This window comes from Hemicordylus capensis, chromosome 7 (assembly GCF_027244095.1).
Source record: "Hemicordylus capensis ecotype Gifberg chromosome 7, rHemCap1.1.pri, whole genome shotgun sequence".
In the NCBI taxonomy this organism is placed as follows: domain Eukaryota; kingdom Metazoa; phylum Chordata; class Lepidosauria; order Squamata; family Cordylidae; genus Hemicordylus; species Hemicordylus capensis.
In genome coordinates this window covers 26,900,340-26,921,086 of record NC_069663.1, presented here as the reverse complement: position 1 = coordinate 26,921,086, position 20,747 = coordinate 26,900,340, and the positions used below count along the sequence as shown (strand labels likewise).

General features: G+C 49.1%; 1 protein-coding gene across 5 annotated transcripts; it reads right to left on the bottom strand.

Moving 5' to 3' along the window:
- Positions 1–436: 436 nt before the first annotated feature.
- SYMPK (symplekin scaffold protein) lies at positions 437–20,634 on the bottom strand. 5 transcript variants are annotated; one of them, XM_053268214.1, is made up of 27 exons: positions 20,483–20,634; positions 19,376–19,543; positions 18,525–18,590; positions 17,980–18,033; positions 17,698–17,771; positions 17,374–17,500; positions 16,401–16,650; positions 15,806–15,976; positions 14,460–14,699; positions 12,689–12,843; positions 12,231–12,381; positions 11,371–11,587; positions 9,996–10,146; positions 9,675–9,910; positions 9,048–9,129; positions 8,151–8,264; positions 7,733–7,880; positions 6,258–6,418; positions 6,011–6,119; positions 5,710–5,810; positions 4,843–4,933; positions 4,418–4,519; positions 3,771–3,958; positions 3,052–3,228; positions 2,290–2,430; positions 1,430–1,729; positions 437–760 (listed from the first exon to the last, which is right to left on the bottom strand). In XM_053268214.1, the coding sequence occupies exons 2-27, from the start codon at positions 19,487–19,489 to the stop codon at positions 563–565; spliced, it is 3,918 nt and encodes a 1,305-aa protein (XP_053124189.1). In that variant the 5' UTR covers positions 19,490–19,543; positions 20,483–20,634; the 3' UTR covers positions 437–562. The 5 variants fall into 5 exon arrangements, with proteins under 5 accessions (XP_053124189.1, XP_053124190.1, XP_053124192.1 ...); XM_053268215.1 differs by having other exon boundaries at positions 20,495–20,623; XM_053268217.1 differs by having other exon boundaries at positions 20,528–20,594.
- Between the last annotated feature and the right edge of the window lie 113 nt (positions 20,635–20,747).

Sequence of the window (20,747 nt, the reverse complement as noted above, 5' to 3'; positions counted from 1 at the left end):
GTTGGGCAGCTGCAGAGGGTCCACTGCCCATCCCCAAGACTACCCCTCTGTGTCCATAGCTTTCAAGTGGTGGCCGACAAACTTTCTTGGGGCCTAGCAGTTTGCCAAATGCCCCCTAAACTTGACAACACTCAAAAAAAGGTATACAGTTTGAATTCAGATGCTGTAGATATGATTACCATCTAAAATCTGGAGGATGGCTCACCCTGGGATAACTATAGGCACTCTTGAGCTAGCTTTCCCTTCTCTACACCAACAGAAAAATGTTGCCTGATAGTAAAGATTGAAGCCGCTTTGTACATATAGACATCAGATGAATGTGTCGGAGGCACAGATGCCCTGCCCTGTACACCATTAGGGATTTTTTTAAAGAACTGAAACTCTAAATTAGCTACACTACTAGCAGGAAAACAAGAAGGACAAAGTAAGCAGCAGATAGGATCCACGATTCTTTACTTAAATCTGAACATCCAAATCTTTCCAATTACTGCTTCTAACCCCTTTCCCAGTCTTCTTCCCAAGTCTCTTTCCATTCAAGATTTTATCTGCTTTTAAACGCTCATCAGCTGTCTGCCTTTTTTTCTTGATCCAAGCTGGGTTTTGGCTGCTCCTCTAACGGGCTAGGTGAGTTTGTGTCCGCTGGCTGCGTGTCCTTCACCGGCTCCTCTGGGGAGAGAGAGGCTTGCTTGCTTGTGGACACCTTGCTCAAGGACCCCTCATCTGAGCTGCTGGTGGCTCCTCCTTCTTTGCTCTGCAGCTCCTAGGGAGAGCCCAAGTCACAACAATGTAAGTGCAGACATTCCCAACCCTGCCCTGGCCAAATACGGCTGCTCTCAAACCAGCAGCAATTTGTGAAGACTGCTGCTTCAACCACAGCACTATTTGTGAACCACAGCACTATTTGTGAAGACTGCTGCTTCAACCACAGCACTCACACCAGCTCCGTCTCTTGCTTACTCCCCCGCTCCTGCTGACACCAGGTGTGCTGTCCCTCTCTCCTGCTGCTGTGGCCAGGGCCACTGCCCTCACGCTCTCTCCCCCTCTCAGCAGCTGCAACTCCCACGCTAAAACCAGTGAATACCACTGCCCTAACAGCAAGGAAGCTATCCTAGTCCCCCCTGGCTTGCGCAATACAGTGCTGCTTAAACTAGGTATAAGTTTAAGTGGCATCCACTATCATCTATTATACTCTTAGCAGGAAATGCTACAATTTTGTACAGAAGCATGATGCTTTTATAGGTTTTGGTGCAGTTGGAGTGATGTATCCAGATTACTGATCAGGGTTACTGCCTTGCTTAGCTTCAGCAACACTGCAGTCTCCAGTGTTTGCGGACAATTCACTGGGCCTGCAATACTGCTCTAGTTGATAGCAAGAGATCTGACGGCCCCCTAACTAGCAGCAGAAAGGAGCACCAGAATGACGAAATACCTTGGTGGGCCAGGGCCCCTCCAGGCTGGAATCTAGCAAGGAGCTCTCTCTGCCAAAGCTCTCATCTTCCTCCTGCATGCTGATGAAGATGGTGGGAGTCTCTGCTTCAGGCACTTCCTCACGGAAGTCCATCGATTCCTCAGCAGGAACTGGGGTCGGCAGGAGGGCGGGGCGGGCCTGCTGCTGCTTGAGCTTCTGCTCCTCTTCCAGCTGGCGCTTGAGGGCCTTTTCCTGTGCCAAGCGCAGGGCAATCATATCCTGGGAGACACGAGGCAGGAGAGGCTGTGGCTCCATTTCCTCCTGCAGATGGAAGGGAATAGCAACCCGTATTAGGTGGTGGGGACATGTCAGCTTTTAGCAGCCCTGGAAAGCACAGGACTGGGTCCCTATTATGCCAGCATGCTGCTCACCAGGCTTCACTCCCATCAGCCACTGATCACCAAGGCTGCAATCCCATGCAACCAGGGAGCCAGCGTGGTGTAATGGTTAGAATGTTGGGCTAGGACTGAGGAGACCCAAGCTCAAATCCCCATTCAGCCATGAAACTCACTGGGTGACTTTGGGGTAGTCCCTTGTTTCTTAGCCTATCCTACCTTACAAGGTTGTTAGGAGGATAAATGTAAGCCATGTACACCGCTCTGGGCTCCTCAGAGGAAGAGCAGGACATAACTATGATCCCACTGAAAGTTAATTCTGCTGAGAACAAACACACACAGAATCGCACCGTAGGTGTAATTCTCTCACAGAGCTCCCCTCCTCTCCCAGCACCCACAGAAACCAAGCTTGTATCATACAGGTGGCTGCGAAGTGCCAGATCTGTGGTCCCACCTCCCTCCCTCCCCACTTTCCCAGGCTCTAACCTCTCTTTCTCTTCTCAATCCCTTGTTCCTGGGAGGGGCAGTGCCCCTCACATCCTCCAGTGGCTGCAGCTCCTTCCCTTCCAGGTCTTGCTTGTTGCTGGCTTCCAGAATGGCCATTGTGGAATTGGGGATGTGGGCTTGCTGTGGGAGAAAAAGCAGGCTGGAGGTCAGCACTGTCAGAGTCATTAACGGTCACTGGGAAGCACGACTGTGAATGTTAACCGCACATCAGGTCAATGAAGGAGAAGACACAACGTCGTGACTGCAGACTGATGGTGGATTAAACAGACACAACCCAACCCCCAATAGATCTGCTCTAGCAACTGCATTTAAGACACTCTCCTTAAAATAAGAATTAAGCTAATCCATGCTATGGTAATACATTTGCTCAGCTGTTGTGATAACAAGTGCAGAAAGTTTCCCACCGTTCTGACACACACTTACAGAAGAGCTCTCTCTATCTTAGATGTTTTTCACCACAAGAGTAAATGGCAACCATTCATTTAGAGGGGAGAATTGTAAAAGTTACAACGGTTCCTTTTTAGGCTATTGTTGGGACAGGGCCTAACCCTGCCCTCTGCTCCTGATGTTCTCAGTCACTGAATCACACTTGCTCCCATCTGCTTCTTGGTTACGCTGGAGTGAAATGGGATGGTGTGGATTAGCTTTCAGGGAAAGATTAACAGTGATTCAGGACTTCCTCTTACATGATCAAGAAGACCCTGTGCTCGACAGGTTCAGGCCCTGCTTTTCAGCCAGTACCTGATGTGGGGTGAAGGAGCGGACGTGGGCCAGCAGAGGCTCCCGCAGCTCTGGGCACTTCTCAAAGACAGCGCTGAGCTGCTGAGGAGGTAACTGGAGGATGACTTGGAAAGACTGGGGCTTGGTGCGCTGGCAGCACTTGATGAAGCCTTCCCAGACCTTGGGATACTTCCACACCTGGGGAGGAAGCAGAGGGTTACGGCAGGACAACAGCAACAGCAAGAACTTTGCTAGATCAATCAAAAGGCCCCTCTAGTCCAGCATCCAATTTCCAGCAGCACCCAGACGGTTGCTTCTGGGCAGTTCAAAAGCAGGGCACACTCTTTGTCCTCCAGCAACTGGTACTCACCGCTATAGCACATCTCTCTATGGAGATCAAGAATGACGACTACTGGCCAAAGAGAAACTCCTCCTCCGTCGAGTCTCCCTAATCAGTTTTTAAAGCCATCTATGCTTGTCTGGGGATCCATTTCCCCACCCAAGTACAGCAGTAGGCAACCTTGGTTCTCCAGCAGTTGCTGAACTACAACTCCCAAGCACTAGGGTTTGCCTCTGGGGTAGGAAAGAGCTAACCATATGGTACAGGAATCTCTGAGGGGATCTGTCAAAGCACTCCCTTTAAAAGAGCAAACACAGTGCTTAGGAGTGCCAGCCCCTGCAGGGTCGGAGAGCATGAGAGAAGCAGAGGATGCAAGGCTTCTCCCCAGGATCTTTCTCACCTGCTTCGAGATGAGGCGGGAGAGGATGTTCATGACGAAGCCCACCAGGCGTGGGTACATGGTCAGCGACTGGATCACCGTCCGCATGAGCAGCATGGGCAGAGGGCTCTGTTCCATCAGCTGCTGCATCACTATGGCCAGCACCTCCGATGTGTACACGTTGCGCTCACCAAAGCACAGGTTGGTGGCTGCACACAGGGAAACAGACAAGATCAGCTGCTGCTGGGCAGACAGTCGTTGCCCCATAAGGTGTGAGGGGGATGACAAGACAGAGGAGATGGCTGTACAAGTCCAATTGAGGGGCACCATCTAACACTTTCTCCGACACTCTCCCTCAAACTACAACTAACCACCAATTCAGATGCAAGGGTTTCCTTCATGGATAAAGCTTCCAGAACAAACACCCACGAAGAACACATGGAGATAAATTTGGCCTGTGCGTACAAGCTTCTCTTCCCAACCACGACAGCCAGAAACACTGACGAAACAGAACAGCAGTGATACTGGCAGGGGTTCTAACCAGAGAGGCAGTTGTGGCCGTTGACGTTTCCACCCACAGTTTAGAAGGCCACGGGGGCCTCTTTATCTGTGTGCGCAAAGAACTGGCCGAGGGAAAGATGCACACGTGGACACAGAGGCAGCCTTACCTTTGATGATGGACTTCATGTCACACTTGGTGGAATCGATGTTGTGAAGGGCGACCAGCAATTCTCCGGGATTCAGAGGGGAGACAGCAGAGTTACCTTCACCTGTTGGAATTGTGGCAAGAGAATCGTCACAACAGACCTGCAGGGAACAAGCCTGTGGGTTTGCTACCTGGTGTGTCGGTGTCCGGTCAGTGACAGGAGATTCCTGTCTTAGGAAACCAGCCACTGACACATACAGTGGCAGCAAAGCCACTGGGCTGATCTCTTTCGAGTCCAAGTACAAGACTTGTATTGTCAACTCCAAGAGAGTGAGCCAAGCAGTCTTCCCACCTCTTGGCCTTCCCTTGTGACTCTCTCTCTTTCTCTCAGGAGCTGCTGAGCAGAGCCACACAAACTCAGGGCCTGCTTGCAGCCAAGACTCCTACCATGTTGTGTTCCCAGCAGGCGGTTGAAAACCTCCTTCACCACTATGGGGTTCAACTTGATGAGCTTTGGTAGGGCCTGAATCACCTCTTTCTGGAGAGAGAAGGGAAGAGGAAGGAAACTCAAAAGGCTTTGGCAAGCATTTGCAAGGGGAGCCCCATTCCATCATGCACCACACAAGGACAGGGCATGACCAGAGATACCTAATGATTCAATGACAGAAGGAGGGGATGAACCACGGAGCACAGTATCCTTTAAGTACTTCGCTAGTGCCCGCTTCATTCCCATTTCCACACCGGAATGGAGACCAAGATGCCAGTGGCCTAGGACTCTTCGTCCTGCAACCAGATCTCCAGAGCCGACACAAAACCCAGCCCATTAGCTCTTAGCCTCTGGGGTTCTCTTCTGCGGCCCACCCCACAGTCTTGTGCCCCTTTCCATGCTGTTCCTTCTATCAGGAATGGGCTCTTCATCTCCATTCCACAGACCTGCTCCCTCTTGCCCTTTAAGCCTCTCCTCAATCCTCACTTGTAGAAAAGCTTTTCCTTAGACTGCTCATTAAAGCCAACACAGAATAGAGGAGACCAACAATTAACCGTTGACAACACCACTCCACTCTTGCTCCATCTTCCTTACGTCTCTAACAGGTTCTTGACTCTGGAGTCTCGGCAGTGCTCAACCAAGTAAGAGGTTTGTTCTCCAACTGCACATTCCCATTGGTTGACCCTCTTTTGTTCCAAACGGCCTGGAAAGGCTCTCCTCCCACAGGCTCTTGACAAGGTAAGCTCAAGGTAGAAGAGGCACTTAGCCGTATAAGGGCAGGAGCGTGATAAACTGGAAGCCAGCCTCCCACTGGGCCCAACACACACCTTTTCTAAGCCATTGAGGACAGGAATAAGGAACCGGACGTCTGGGAGCCTCTTATGGTACAGGTCTCGAACTCGCTTCACCAGCTCTGGAGAGGGGGGAACTGAGTGGGGAAAAACTAGGTTAGGCTGTGCAAGAGAATGAAGCCTTCAATATTCCTGAGGTCTCCTCGCTTCTTGGGTGGCCCATTATCCTAGGCCTAGGGTACTTATTAACAGGGATATTGGCTGAAGGTGCTGTGAGCCACTACATAAGGCAGACAAAAACGGCAACGAGGATTAAGTGCAGAATGGCAACATATACCTTTATCTGTCAGGCTGTGCAGGCAGCGAGTCACCAGGGTCTCTGCACCTTTGGGGCAGTTTTCCACCAAGAGTAGCAGCTCTGGGGAGTTCATTCCCATCCCACGGATCTGGATAAGATGGGGGAAATATGAGCCGGAAGCATAAACGAGGGGCGGCGGCGGGGGGGAGGGAGAATGGAAGGAGCAGCATCTTGGGAAGAAGAGCCACCGATGACATAGCAGGCCAGGCATCCTGGGCTCACTCACCGGCTGCTCGATCACCCTGAGGACAGTGCGCTTGATGTCAGCAATGGCCTCTGTGTACACCGACGCCAGTTCGTGGATGAGTTTGTGGTTCTGGGGAAGGAGGGCCAGGTAGAGGTAGAGGCACTGCTTGATAGTCTCTTCTGTCCAGGGGGCAGCCACCTCTGCAAGGCAAAAGAGGGTTGGAAAGGAAGCCAGAAGACTGCTGGGGTAGGCTGAGACAGCAGAACTCAGAGGGAGGGCGATTGTTCCACAAATGAAGCCAGCCAGCACCCCCAAGGCCCCTGGGCGGAGTTGCATTCCATTAGCCAAACCTCTCTAGTTAGAAGGGATTTAAGCACAAGTGCCCGTCTGCTAAAGAAACAAAGGCAACGCCTTTTGGATGCTGGTCACTGAACTCTAATGCATTTCAGGGAGGAAGCCAGATGACAGTAAAATGGGGTGCTAAGCGATTCCTGAGGAGCAGGAAATGTGGCTAAAAGCATCTTCAAATGTCTGTTGCACGAGTGGAGAGGGAGAGCCCAAGGAGGCTACACAAAGGCCATTTCACATGTGAAATCATCCCTACCCTCACTTACTGAGGCATGGCACAAGCAAATGTTCTGCAATGCAGTGAAGTCTCCACACAGGGAGTAATGTAATGTGTCCAGCTTTCTGCATGGGTGGAATGACGTTTGGCATTTTCCAGTGTTGTTTGTTTCTAGTTGCAAGTATGTATTCTGTTCAGGGAAAGAGCTGGAGAGCCCTCTCCTGGGAGGCAGGTCTGAGACAAAATGAAGTAACCAGGGAAGGCACCCTAACCCTTATAAGAGAGAAGTCACAGAGAAGTAGTCTCACCAGTAAAACATCACAGAACTTCAACACTGTAACAAGTTAATGTTGAAACCTGAAACCATTATGCTTAGAAGAGTTAGTCTTGTGGTTGCTGGGTGGAGAGCTGGTCCTGTGGTAAGCAAGCATGAATTGTCCCCTTTGCTAAGCAGGGTCCACCCTGGTTTGCATTTGAATGGGAGACTACATGTGTGAGCACTGTAAGATATTTCCCTTTGGGGATGCTCTGGGAAGAGCACCTGCCTGCTTGCATGCCCAAAGTTCCCAGTTCCCTCCCTGGCATCCCCAGATAGGGCTGGGAGAGATTCCTGCCTGTAACCTTGGAGAAGCTGCTGCCAGTCTGGGTAGACAATACTGAGCTGGATAGACCAATGGTCTGACACAGTAGAAGGCAGCTTCCCATATTCCTGTGATCCTAACATCACCATCTTAAGTAAATATGAAACACATCACTTCAATGTTACCAAGGTGCAAGAACCTTTTCTTTCCACCACACTACAGGATAATCTGATTATTAAAAAACAACCACCAAACACCATCAGAAGTCCTCCTTAAGACTGTGATATTGGCCTCAGACGTGTCAAAGATCCTGAGCAGTGGCAGCAAGGTTACCTAGAAGAAGTGTGACCATCACAGGTGGGGATTACCTGTATCCTTGTCAGCTCCAAAGAGGACAGAGGGAGGGTTGGGGTGGACCAGGAGCTGCAAGTAGTTCAGTGCAAACTTCTCCACATATTCCCGCAGCTGGTCCTTCTCATACATCCGCTTGATGAACAGGAGGGCCTGCTGGCGAACCTGGGATGGAGGCAGACACGGCACTGATTAGGTCCATTCTAGAGCCCAGCAGGACATTGCAAACATTAGAGGGATTTTTTAAATAAACCCTGAATCTGAGCAAGTTTAAAGCAGTATCCTCGGGTTTATTCCTCCCACTGGGTCAATACAGACACGGCAGGAAAGGCAACAGCTTTAGTGGCTGGAAATAAACACTCGGAGAAACTACAAGACTGATATAGGAATCAAAGTTCTTGTTTTCAAGTCTCAAGAGGAGGAGCCATAGCTCACCTTATCCTTCTCGTGGGAACTGAGGTCCAAAAGAACATGCAGGTACTGGAACTGCCTAGATGGGCGCTTAAAAATCAGGTCCCGAAGAGTCGACATGCCCAGGTATGTCCGGCTCTGCAAGAGAGTTGCAAAGAACTCTGAGCATGTGCAGTGTTGAAGTGCTCAAGGTCAGCTGGGGGAAGCTACCAAAGAGTGAGAAGAGCAAGTCTTGGGTAGCAAGCATGAATTGCCCCCTTTGCTAAGCAAGGTCCACCTTGGTGCATTTGGATGAGAGACGACATGAGAGCACTGTAAGATATTCCCATTAAGGGATGAGGCCAAAACTCAGTGGAAGAGCATCTGCTTGCATGCAGAAGCTCCCAGGTTCACTCCTTGGCAGCATCTCCAGGGAGGTCTGGGAGAGACTCCTGCCTCAAGTCTTGGAGAGCTGCTGCCAGTCAGAGTAGACAATATTGAGCTAGACCAACCAGTGGTCTGACTCGATAGAAGGCAGCTTCCTGTGTTCCTATTTAAATGGAACCTGCCATTAAAAAAAAAAAAATGTTCCAAACAAGCCACAAGCCCTTAAGCCCTCAGACCACTGAGTAGGGGAGTTTTGTTTTTTTTTGTTTACAAAGAGCTGGAAGATGCCAGAGCAGTGAACTGCACTGAGCCTCAATGGGGCAGCCTCTTCCATAGGTGGCTAACTTGGAGCTTCATCCTATGGCATTTAATTATGCATCACTTGGGATTTAATGGTGTAGGGGATCCTGCGTTAGGGGTGCCTTTTATTATTGCCTGAAAAGCTGCCAAGTTTGCCACCCTAGCATCAAAGCTTGCAGGAGACCAAGTGTCCCCTAAGACTAGGGAGAGCTCTAACACGAACCCCACAATAAAAGCATTTTCTTGGGGACACACCTCATCTTCACAGTACTTTCGGATCACTTCCAGGGCGCTCTCGGTGATCAGCGGGGCCTCAAGAACCACCTTGGTGAAGATTCTGCGGGGGGGGGGGGGAGTACAAAACCAGAAACAGGCTTGGACATTGGCAACAGCTGAAGAATTTGGAATAAGCCAGTTTCCCATTACATCCAAACCCAGGAAACCTGATATTCAAAACCAAGAGTGGTAGCTTTCAATCTCCTTCCCCATGCATGGAGGAGGAAGATAGTTAGAGGGAGAGGAGGCTTGCTATGGCTTGTCCTCCAACACAATGCCATGGTTTAGCATTACATCAGAAGCAGGCTGTATATTTTGGATTCTGCTGCTGGACACAGGCTACTACACACCCACCCTCTTCACAGAATTTCTGGTCGCAGGCTGGCTTGTGTCATCTTTGTTTCTTTGGTCCCTTCAGTACCCAGCACACCAATTAGTTGATGCTAATTAGCTGTTTGCTTGTTTTAAAGTTGGGCAGCCCAGACCCTGCTGTCACAGGGTGCAGCCCCCACTGGGCTAGAAGGAGGTTCAACTCCCTAGTGGAGATTTTTTCATTCCTGTGCTCTCCTCACTGCTGTAGCCTAACCGGGCGGAGCAACCACCCACCCGTCCTTCTGATCAGGCTTCTCCTGCAGACCGGAGAGCAGTCCAATGAGACACTCATCGTAGTTGTCGGGGGAGCCGGTGGGGTATTGGCTCAGGTAGGCATTGTACTCCTGGTACAGCCAGGCGAAGGCCAGATCCAGGCGGTTGCGGATGTCATTCAGGATGAAGCTCAGGACCTCACTCTTCAGCGGGACCTCAAACTGGGTCACCAGGGAGGAGAGGATCTTCACCCGGGCCTGCAAGAACGAGGCAGAGGCAAGATGAATGCGCCAAGCCAAACCGCACCCCTGCCACAAACAAGCTCGGACACAAGCCACTCACGTGAGCCGCACCGCTGCAAGCCACCGCCTTCTCAGAACGCAGGATCCGCTTCACGGCCGCCAGCTTCAGTTTGTCCATCTGCGCGTCTGTCAGAGGCTTGATCACATCACTCAGGCGAAAGATCTTCTTGCGGCCACTGGCTCCAGCCAGCCTAGAAAGGAGGTCAGCATACAATAGCAACAGTATTAGCTTGTACAGACCAGACGTTACCCTAGAGACGCAGTGCAAGTGAGGAGGAAGCTAATACGAACTAGTAGCATCTGCCAGATCCCAGAGCTTGATGTACTGCACTCTCTTCCTAGGAATTTGGGGGGGAATCTGCCCACTTGTGTAAATATCACAAAAAATTTGGAATGCACTTCCTGTCAAAATAAGCGCTTCTCTATCTCTGATTGCTTTTAAAAAGACCCTTAAGCCACACCTGTTTCCTCAGGATTTTAATTAAAATTAATTTTAAACTGTCCAATTCGTTTTATTCTGTGAAAGTGTTTTAATTATTTTATTTTTAAATTGTAACTTGAACTGTGTACACTGCTTAAAGATATATTTCAGGTGTTACATAAATGTGATCATTCAATAAATAAATAAAAATAAAAAATACAGCCCAGTAAAACCTGGAAAACTTCCAACCACTTAACCGAAGTTGCAAGGGGCGGGGGTGGTGGTTATGAAGTCAAAAGAGATCTACCTTGAAACTCCAGATGGTTAAAAATTTAAAACAAAGACTGTTTAAAAGTTTCAGCCACAAGAGTTGTGGTTTTTTTATACCCAGTTTAAAATGAAATCTGAATTTCATGCAAGCATATACTCTCTCAAACACAACCCTCTTACAAAAAGCTGCTTTTCTTTGTCAAGAAGTAACTGTGGGGAAGATTCCTCATTCAGTCTCCATACAGCCCAATCGTTCATGTGCTCGTATTGTGGCTTGATTGGGGGGCAAGGAAGGGACTGGCAAATCACCACAGTTGTCCTCTGCTTATCCAGGGAAGTGTTGCCTTTGGCCACTGCAGCAAGAATGATGAGAGTTGAAGTCCAGAAGCAAAGTTACCCAGACTGCTATTTACGAATTTATGCCTACTTACTTACTACCTCATCTCTGCCATCGTTTCAGAGTTAGTACTTTGGTTACCAATCTGAGTAGGCACTTTTTATGCAGGGTCTAAATAATGAATGAAGAGTTCTGGTTTAAATCAGAAATCTATTTTCTTGGCGATTTAAAACTAATCCACCCTCACCTACTAGGATGGTTGGTACGTAGTTTCAAGCACCTCTACCCTCATCCGGCCTAGGAGAATATCTGGTGTCCAGCTCCAGTGCTGGTCTTTAATTGTAGGTTGCACTAACTGGACCTGTCCCAAGTTTTGTCGACCCTCACCTGGGTTGGGTGGATGGAATGATTGGTTCTGGGCGCCGTTTGGCCTGTGGTGCCCCTAGCTCCGTTATAGTGGGAGAGACAGAGCCTGAGGCGCCCACCACTGAGATGGCCTGGCCAGGGTTGAGGGCAGACAGGCGTCGCTTGATCAGCACACTTTCAGGTTTGGACATTTTCTCTTCTTTCACCTCCTCCTTGGCCTGTTTGATCTGTTCCACGCCTACAGGAGAGAAAGAGAGAACGTTCTAGCCTGCTCTCCGCCCCAGATTTGCAGTTTTTGTAAAATGCTCTTCAATCTGAGAGGTGCAAAGTTCCCCGTTAAATAAAAGTGTTTGAGGTAAACTGAAATACTGCAAATATATTTACTTGATTGTCACTAAACGGCTCAGTTATATCACTTGAGCTTGGAAGAATTTAGAAGGATTCTCCTTCCATAGCATTATGATGCAATCAGAAACACTTGAGGAATTAATCTGCTCAGCTGTGTTTATGACACAGTTTTAAAAACCCTTCCCAAACACACACATACACACTGCTCCCAATCTTTTTCATATTGGTCCATGCAAAACACACACACACACACACACACAAACACACACACAACCCCTTGCAAACATATTCACTGCAAATAGCTTATAACGGGTTCCCAACTTTGGGTCCCTGGATGCTGCTGGACTACAACTCCCATCTTCCCGAGCTGCAATGGACGGCCACCGTGACTGGGGATGATGGGAGCTGTAGTCCAACAACATCCAGGGGCCCCAGACTGGGAAGCTCTGGCTCATACCAGCCCTGAGGTTAGGACTCCACCTCTGTGACAGAAATACATGGCAGCTTCCTTAGAGTCCCATCTGCAGACATACCTGGTCCCAGCCCAGCTGCTGTCATCTGGGTGGCCATGAGCCGGGCCAGATGTTTGATCTGGACCTCAGTGCCAGCTGACTCCACTGGGGTGTAGGTCGCTTGGAAGGAAGCAGGCATATTCTCAGGCAGGTACACCATGCTGATGAGCACCTGGGGGCAGATTGAAGAGGTGTGGAACAAGAGGGCAGAACATCACCAGCCAGCCGGGCAAACCGCCATTTAAAGTTCTACATCCAACGGATGAAGCACATCAGGCAAACTTCAAGAAACCCAGCTACATTTACCCAGCTTCCCAAATGCAGATGATTTTCTCAAGCAAGGGGGGCTCTCTCCCACTCTGTCTCCAGCCGCAAACTGCATGTGGCTCTAGACCTCTCTGCCCAAACATTTCTTCCCTCCCCACAGAGCAGGGCCAGGGGAAAGCACTGCTTTGCCAACCGAGCCGAGGAACACTTACCAGGTTAGCAACGTTATCTGGGGTCAGAAGGGGCTGCAGAAACTCTGCCGTGATGTCAGTGTCGGATTGCGTGCTGACCTGGATAGAGGGCTTGGGGGCTGGGGCGGCCACCTGCTCCAGGTCTTTATCCTCATCATCCTCCCCAATGGATGGTTCTGCAGCCAGGAGACAGATGGAAATTTGGGGGTGGGGTATTTATCGTGATCACTACAACACTAGGGAAATGACAAGAACTGCAGCAGCAACAATAAAATGTACCGATATAGCACCATCCATACAAGTGGTGGCACTTTACAAAGAATGGAAGCTTAGGTCCTTGCCCCAAAGGACTTACAATCTAGAAACAGACAGGAGGAGGGGGGAAACGATGGACAGAGCTGTAGCTCAGTGAGCACTCTGCATGCCAAAAAGAGTTCAGGTTCAGTCCCTGGATTCCTCAAGCTGGGTGAGACCCCTTGCCCAAAATCTGCAGAGCAGCTGCCGGTCAGTCTAGACATTGTGGCTTAACCCCCTGCTAACTGGGGAAAGAGGCACCTTTTTAACACGGTGATTCTCTTTATTTAGCAGGAGGAGAGGAACTGGCCCTATCCACCCCCAGCACAGGACCTCCAGTGACTGTTGCTGGTGTCATGTTTCTTTTTAGACTGTGAGCCCTTTGGGGACAGGAGCCATTTCATTTATTTATTTTCTGTGTAAACCGCTTTGGAACCTTTTGTTGAAAAGCACTATATAAATATTTGTTGTTGCTGGGGATGATGGGAGTTGTAGTCCAACAATATATGGGGATCCAAGGTTGGGAACCCTTGAGCTAGAGAATGAGATGGAACCAAGCTCCATCTGAGTTCACATTTTGGGGAGGGATCTGAAGGAAGCCAGAGAGGTGGCATCCCGGAGGTGTTCTGTGAGGAAGGTCCAAGCACAAGGGGCATCAAGGGTGTAAAGGCCAAGTCATTTGAGGGAGGAGACACGTTGCCAAACGAGGGGAGGCAAGTGGCTACCAGGGCGAGGACCTTTTCGATGGTTGCGCCCCATTTATGGAACAGCCTCCCCAGTAAGGCTTGCCTGGCTTCTTCACTTTTCTCTTTTAGGCACCAGGTAAAGAACTTTTTGTTTCCCCAGGCCTTTTAAATTCGACATTTTTAATTTGGGTTTTCAGATTTGTTTGGATTTTTAACTAATTTTAAAATGAGTTTTTAAGCTGCTTTGTATTGTATTGTATTTTGTATTTTCTCCCCCCCGCCCCGCTTTTTTTTTTTTTTTGTCTGTTATGGTTTAATGTGTTATGTGTTTTTATTGTAGGTTTTAATCCTCTGTTGTGAGCTGCCCAGAGAACAATTTGTTATGGGGCGGCTAACCAATAAAGTTTATTATTATTATTATTGTGGACAGCTTAGCGTGCTGGAGCAGGAGGAGTCAAGGTCATAAGAACCTTCTACTGAGTCAGGCCCTTGGTCCATCTTGCTCAGGACTGTCTACACAGACTGGCAGCAGCCCTCCAAGGTTTCAGGCAGGGGTCTTTCCCAGCCCTACCTGAAGATGCTGCCAGGGAGTGAACCTGGAACCTCCTGCCTGCCAAGTAGATGCTCTACCACTTTCCTGTACATTAGGCTATAAGAGAAGGGAAAAGGGGGAAGGACGAAGTCACAGAACACAAGGAGCATGTGCAGGATCTGGGAGTGGACAGGAGGCTAGTTAGTAAGGAAAGCAGGGGTGTCAGACGAGAGCCTGCATCTCCCAAAGGGAACATCCCGGCTCCCTTTTGCCTACTCACCGATCTTGATCTTCTTCGAGGTAGGGTCACTCTCATCTCGCGGGCGCTTGCGCAGCTCCTTCAGGTTGGGCATGTTACGGGCAATCTCCGCCTGCTGTGTGCCCAGGTCCATCAGCAGGGTAGTGATCTGGGCCTGGAACTCCACGGATGCAGGGTGCTTCAGGACACTCAGCAGGTGGAGCTTGAGGTTCTTCCGCACGCTGCTCACCTGGGACTTGGCCAGCGTGGGAGGGAGGTTAGCTGTCAGGAGAGGGACATGGGGAAGGAGACGGACTCAGGTTCCCAAGGAGCAAGAACCTTCTGTGAAGTGCAGCTAGAGCGGAAGCAGGGGACCTCAGGCCCTCTTCCCCATTTTCATCTGGCCCAGGCAGCAACATTTCCAAGGTCCATATTAACCCAGACCCAGCATCACCACCCCAGGCCACTACTCGCAAACGACGAGATGTCTCTGGAAACCTTTGCAATGGGTAGCCCCACCACAGACCCTTAATGTCGTTTTGGCTCCGCGATGGCCCTTACTGGGTCCACCCATGCGGCAGGATGAGGTGGTCGACTGCACCAGTTCAGACAACCAGTGTCAAGCTTGGAAGACTCCTTTTGAATTCTGCAGCCTGAAGTGGCACAGCCCAGTCTACCATTGCAGCATTCCATCACCTCGTTCTGCTGTAGGGGCAGACCAGGCCTGAGAGAAGAATTAAAGCCCAGAGAGACCCGAAAGGCAGACTCCTTTTTTTTTTTTTAAAGGACTCACTCATCCCTTATTATCCGTGTCCTCCCACACCTCTCAGCGATCTCCTCCCTTTATCCCCCCCCCCGATTGTCAACATTTAGATTGCAAGCTCCAGTCTCTTCCCCACTCCCACGTTATCTCTACAGCAGTGCAAGCATTAATGATGCCCAGATGGGTGCCATTTGGCCTGGAAGCTTCCCAAGGTTGTAATCAGAGTGGCTTCTTCTAACTTGAAGAGAGCCTACTGTAGTCTTCATTACAACGGAAGTACCCGACTGCAACCCTGTGGTTTAATATATAGCTTCTCCTCCTGTCTTACCTTTCACTAGAACAATAATGCAAGGATTAAAGATGGCTGGAAACATCAAAGATGGATTCCTTTCTTAAAATACACACCCTTCTCTAGCACCGTTTGTGCAAACATTGCCACTGTAGGGTCCCCCGGTGGGGGGACACAGAAAAATAACTAGAGTTTCTCAGATCCGGTAGAGACTTCTCTTTTTAAAGAGTGAAAAAAGGGGAGTCTAGCCACAGTTATACAAATGGCTTGAATTCTGTTTGGGTCAGACCAACCTTAACATCCGTGCTAGAAACTCTGGAGTGGCCCTTGGCTTACCATGCAGCGTCTCATAGGCCTGGATCACCTCCGACATGAACATGGGCCGCTGGCGGGCAATGGAGGCCAAGGAGCCCAATGCTGCAGTCAGGTTGATGCTGGAGATGGCTGGGTGCACCATGAACTTCAGTAGCTGCTCTAGCGCCATCTTCCCTTCTTCCCACAGAACATCTGAGGGACAGAAGAGTAAAAGCCGCTTTGGAGAGTGTGAGTGAGCTGCTGAAACAAAGAAAGCTTAGAGGGAGATAAGGAGTGGGGTTTTGTATGAGAGGATCCTGAGCTCAGTTCTGGAACTGAAAACAAATCCCTGGGCTGAGCTGATGCTCGGAATTCCCTCCTTTGCAGGGGCCTCGCAGGGGGCCAGTAAGCATCACAGTCTGAGAGAAGGCAGGGACTCCTCACCAGCATCTAGTCCCTTCCAACTCTCCAGTTCCTGCCCTGGATGCCCAAGGCTTCTGGTCGCCCCCCGGCTCTACAGCATATACAGGGCAGGTGTAGCCAAACTGTGACTCCAGGTGAGGGAGGCACATGCACCGGATCCCCAGCTTTGGCCTTTTCCTCAGTTTTGCCCTCCCATCACCTCCCGCCTTCTCACTGTATTTGATGTAAGGGTGGTCCTTCGGGACTCGGTCGAGACTGACGTCATTCCCGTGACGCTTGGGCACCTCTGAATCGGGCATGCGGGGTGAGAGGGTGATGATTAGCCCCTCCACAAACTTGATGGCATGGGTGCGGATCCCATCGTTGTCCGAATCCAGCAGCTGGATGATCTCACTGGCCATGGCAGACACCATCTCCCAGCAGGCCTCTTGCATGTCGTTGATAACTCTGGATTTTACCATCCACTGCAGAATGAGGCAAGGAAGACAGCAGCCTCAATGCTTAGCGAGACAGACGGGGAGAGCTCAGACTGATGGGGAAGTTTTGGAGCCTCTGACTAGGAAATGGAGGCTCTATTGCCACAGCCCCTCCTAGGCCTTGTGTATCCCTTCCATCCACAGCCACCCTACACTAGTGCTGAATTTGCTTTCTGGTACCAAATTCAGCATCGCAAGAATCTCAGTTTTCAGTTCCGTTCTTTGAAACAAGTGTCTAGTCCTTTTGACTAAGCTAGAAAATGTGTAGGTTCTGTTCAGAGCCAGCGTGGTGTAGTGGCTAGAGTGCTGGACTAAGACCGGGGAGACCCGAGTTCAAACCCCCATTCAGCCATGAGACTTGCTGGGTGACTCTGGGCCAGTCACTTCTCTCTCAGCCTAACCTACTTCACAGGGTTGTTGTGAAAGAGAAACTCAAGTATGTAGTACACCGCTCTGGGCTCCTTGGAGGAAGAGCGGGATATAAAATGTAGATATAATTCTAAAAGCCAGGTGGAGGGTTGCCAAGAATGTATTTGTGGTTGTGGGGATAGAAGAGATCACCTTTATCTTGTCCAGGGCTCATCTGAGCTGTAAGCAAAGCCCCAATAAGACCACAAGAAGAGCTCTGCTGGACAGCACCAGAGGTCCCCCAAGTCCAGCACTCTGTTTCCCACAGAGGCAGCCCACTTGCTCCTGGGAGAAAGAGCTCACCTGCAGGGCCACCTTGTACAGCTGGGTCATGGCCAGGATAGCCTTCTTCACCACGTTGACATTCTCATCCCTCAGCAGCATGTTCAGGTTGGCAATGAGCTTGAGCAACAGTTCCGTGTCCCGTTTGCTGGAGGCGAGAGGCAGCATGCTCAGAGAGAGGGCAAAGGGAGCGAAAGGGGCAGCATTCCACAAATACGGCCACCAGCAATCCAAACTCCCCCAGAAGGGAGGACTCAGGCCAAACTGAACTGCCATTATCCCTAAAAACCTTCAAAAGCAACGAAGAGGCAGCTGACAAATAAGGCAAAACACCGCCTGCCTTACCAGGCCTCCTCGATGAACCCGATGACGAACTTTCGCACCTCGACAGACTTGTCTGCCTGGAAGGCAATGATCTCCTGCAAAGCAAGAACAAAGAGAGTCAGAATCAGCCACACACATCTCTCTGGTGCTGCAGGCTGCCAGCAAACAAGAGGCAGAGAAATCCAGACCAATTCTGAGCTGAGCCAGGCCAGAAAATAACCTAGGGAGGCCAGCCGCTGTCCCAAGTTCTTAAGGAACTGGGATGTGAAAAAATGGCTCTCCCCTCCTCCAAGCAATACTCACATCCAAGAAGTTATCCAGCAATGTGGGATCCTTGTTTATAATTAATTCCTGGACCTAAGAAAGAAAATAAAATAAAGCCAAGCAGGAAAGCAAATTCCAGAAGAGTGTTCTCATGTTTTCAGATGTTCTGACCACTCTCTCTCTCAGCACAGTACTCCAGTCATCATATCTTACCAAGAAGACTAACAACTTTCTCTTCTCCACAGTTATCTTGTGGACCAGATCACAGGAGGAGGGCAAGGTAGTTCAATGGCATAGAGGCCTTAACTACTCAGATGTGCCACACCCTGCATTCAGGGACATACTACTCCCCACAAAACACATCCACTCTGCTCCAACACAGTTTTACAGTTAACCACAGTTTTATATAAAGTGTATACACAGAAAGTCAAGCTAACAGCCCATTGAGACCAGTACCCATTTTTCTGACTGGCTGACAAGGCACAGATCTCTCCCAGCCCTGCTACACAATATTATTTAACTGGAGAGGTTTCGAGTTCAACACCTAGGGGCATCACAAATGCAAAAGCAGCAGAGTCACTCACCTGCTTGAGGATAGTGATTTTTGAATCATTGCTGATTAATGCAGCTTGATTTAACAAATCCACAACCTATATTTTTTAAATGTAAAAATAAAAACGATCAATCTTAGATAAAAAAGACAAAAGCATTTTCTAGCAAGCTTATCAATCTATGTGCAAACATAAGTGCAAGTTCCTAGTATTAAAAAGCAGTATTAGAAAGAGAGGAAAAGATCCAAAAATGATGATGAGCAGAAATTAAGAATGTTCCTAATTTCTGTTTTTTAAAAATAGGACAATTTATACATTTGCTTATTAATTATTATTATTTTATTATTATTATTAAGATTTTACACCCTGCTTTCAGCCTCAAAAAGCTTCCCAAGGTGGTTTCCAAAAATAAGAATAGTAAACTAAACACGTGAGTTGGAAAAAACAAAACAGAACATCAGTGAAATTAAAAAAACAAGAGTCAGCCACAAGAAATAACAAAAAATCCATGATTTGTTTTACTGCAAAGGTCGGGCTTCTTCTGCACAACTAGGACATCTGTTTTTCCTTGTGCTGGCAGGATCCCAAGAAGGAAGAGCAAAGCTCATAGATCACAGCAGAGATTAAAAAAACAACATATGGACAAGAGAGAAACTAAAGCGAGAGTGGAGGGAGTAGGAAAGATGATGCCCTGGTTTGCTGGCTCAGCCCCTCCCAGAATCACAATAGCCTCCCCCCACCCCTGCCTGCCACCCTCAGTTTTAGACTTTAAGACAGTTTATAAAGTCTTGGCCCATATTCGGCCCTCCACAAGCGAGGTCTACTCAGTCCAGCATCGTAAGTGCTTCTTTTTGCCTTCAACCGCCACGCCTCAGGGATCTCACCCTCTCCGAGGTAGTCATGGTGTCTATGCCAGTGGTTTCCTCCCCAGCAAAGAACTGGGAGGCAATGCTCATGCGAGAGAGGCTGGTGTCTCCCATGCTGCTCACGTTCGCCATGGCTATCAGCACTTGATCCAGTCAGTGGACAGAACGCAGGCAACCGAAGCAGGCCTAGGAAGGAAGCATGCATAGGAGCATTTGAGCAAGGCTCAGCTGCGCTTCAAGAAAAGCTTTCCAAGTTCTGCTGATTATATTCAGGATTTCTTTTTCTTTTTACAAAAAACTACAAAAGAGAACAAAAAACGACCAAAAATATTTACATTTTCACTGTGCATATTCCGTCAGAAGTGGTACATTCAGCTAATTCAAGTGGGAGGCTTGTTCGTGCCAAATTTGGTACCTCTGTAGGTAACCGGGAAGGATGACTTTATTTCACACAAACCAACCAATCATTCAGGAAATATAACATAATAATATACTGCTTTCCGGTGAAAAAGCTCTTAAGAGATTTGCACAGAAAAAGAAGCAGCAAAAGATCACTCCTTGTCCCAAATGGGCTCAGACTCCCAATGTTGCCTGCTGCTGGTTTTTATTTCACATAATATTCATTTATTTATCTATCACATTTTCACACCACCCCAAACTTTTGTCTCTGGGTGGTTAACAAGAACATAAGACAAGTTAAAAACATACACAAAACTTAAAACAATTTAAACGATTTAAGAGTAAAAAAACAGATTAAAACCTAATTATTTTTTTTTAAACACTGGAAAAAGCTTCTGTGAAGAGATGGGTTTTCAAAGGCTTTTTAAAAATTGCCAGAGATGGGGAGGATCGCATTTCAGTAGGGTGCGCATTCCACAATCTAGGGGCAGCAACTTGCGTTGTGTTTGTTTCCTATCCATCACTACCACTAGAATACACAAAAGGGGCAAACCTGACCCCTTTTTACGGCCAAAGCGCCCCCCACCCAGAACCCCCTTGAGGACACCCCCTCAACGATCTTTCCCCGAAGCCCCCATCCCTCCATTTTACCAGGACGACCCCTAATCCCCGTTGTCATGGCAACCACTAGGCCTCGCTCCTTGCAACCCGCCCCCACCCCCTTACCGACAGGCCCACCCGCGGCTTATTCCTGTCCTCCGCGGCTAGGACCTTTCTGATCTATCAGCCGGGTCTCCTCCAAGCCACCATATTGGCGAAGCTGAAATCCCTCTCTCTTTCCGTATTAGCCTCTGAGCCAGCGCACAGAGCAAAGCCTCTTGGGTAGTGTAGTTTTCGTGCTTGGGTGGGGCGGCCCGTGTTTCCAAGAGTCGCTCATACTAGAAACCGAGGGGCAAGAATCCAGGTGTGACGGGGCAGCGGTGTGTCCCCA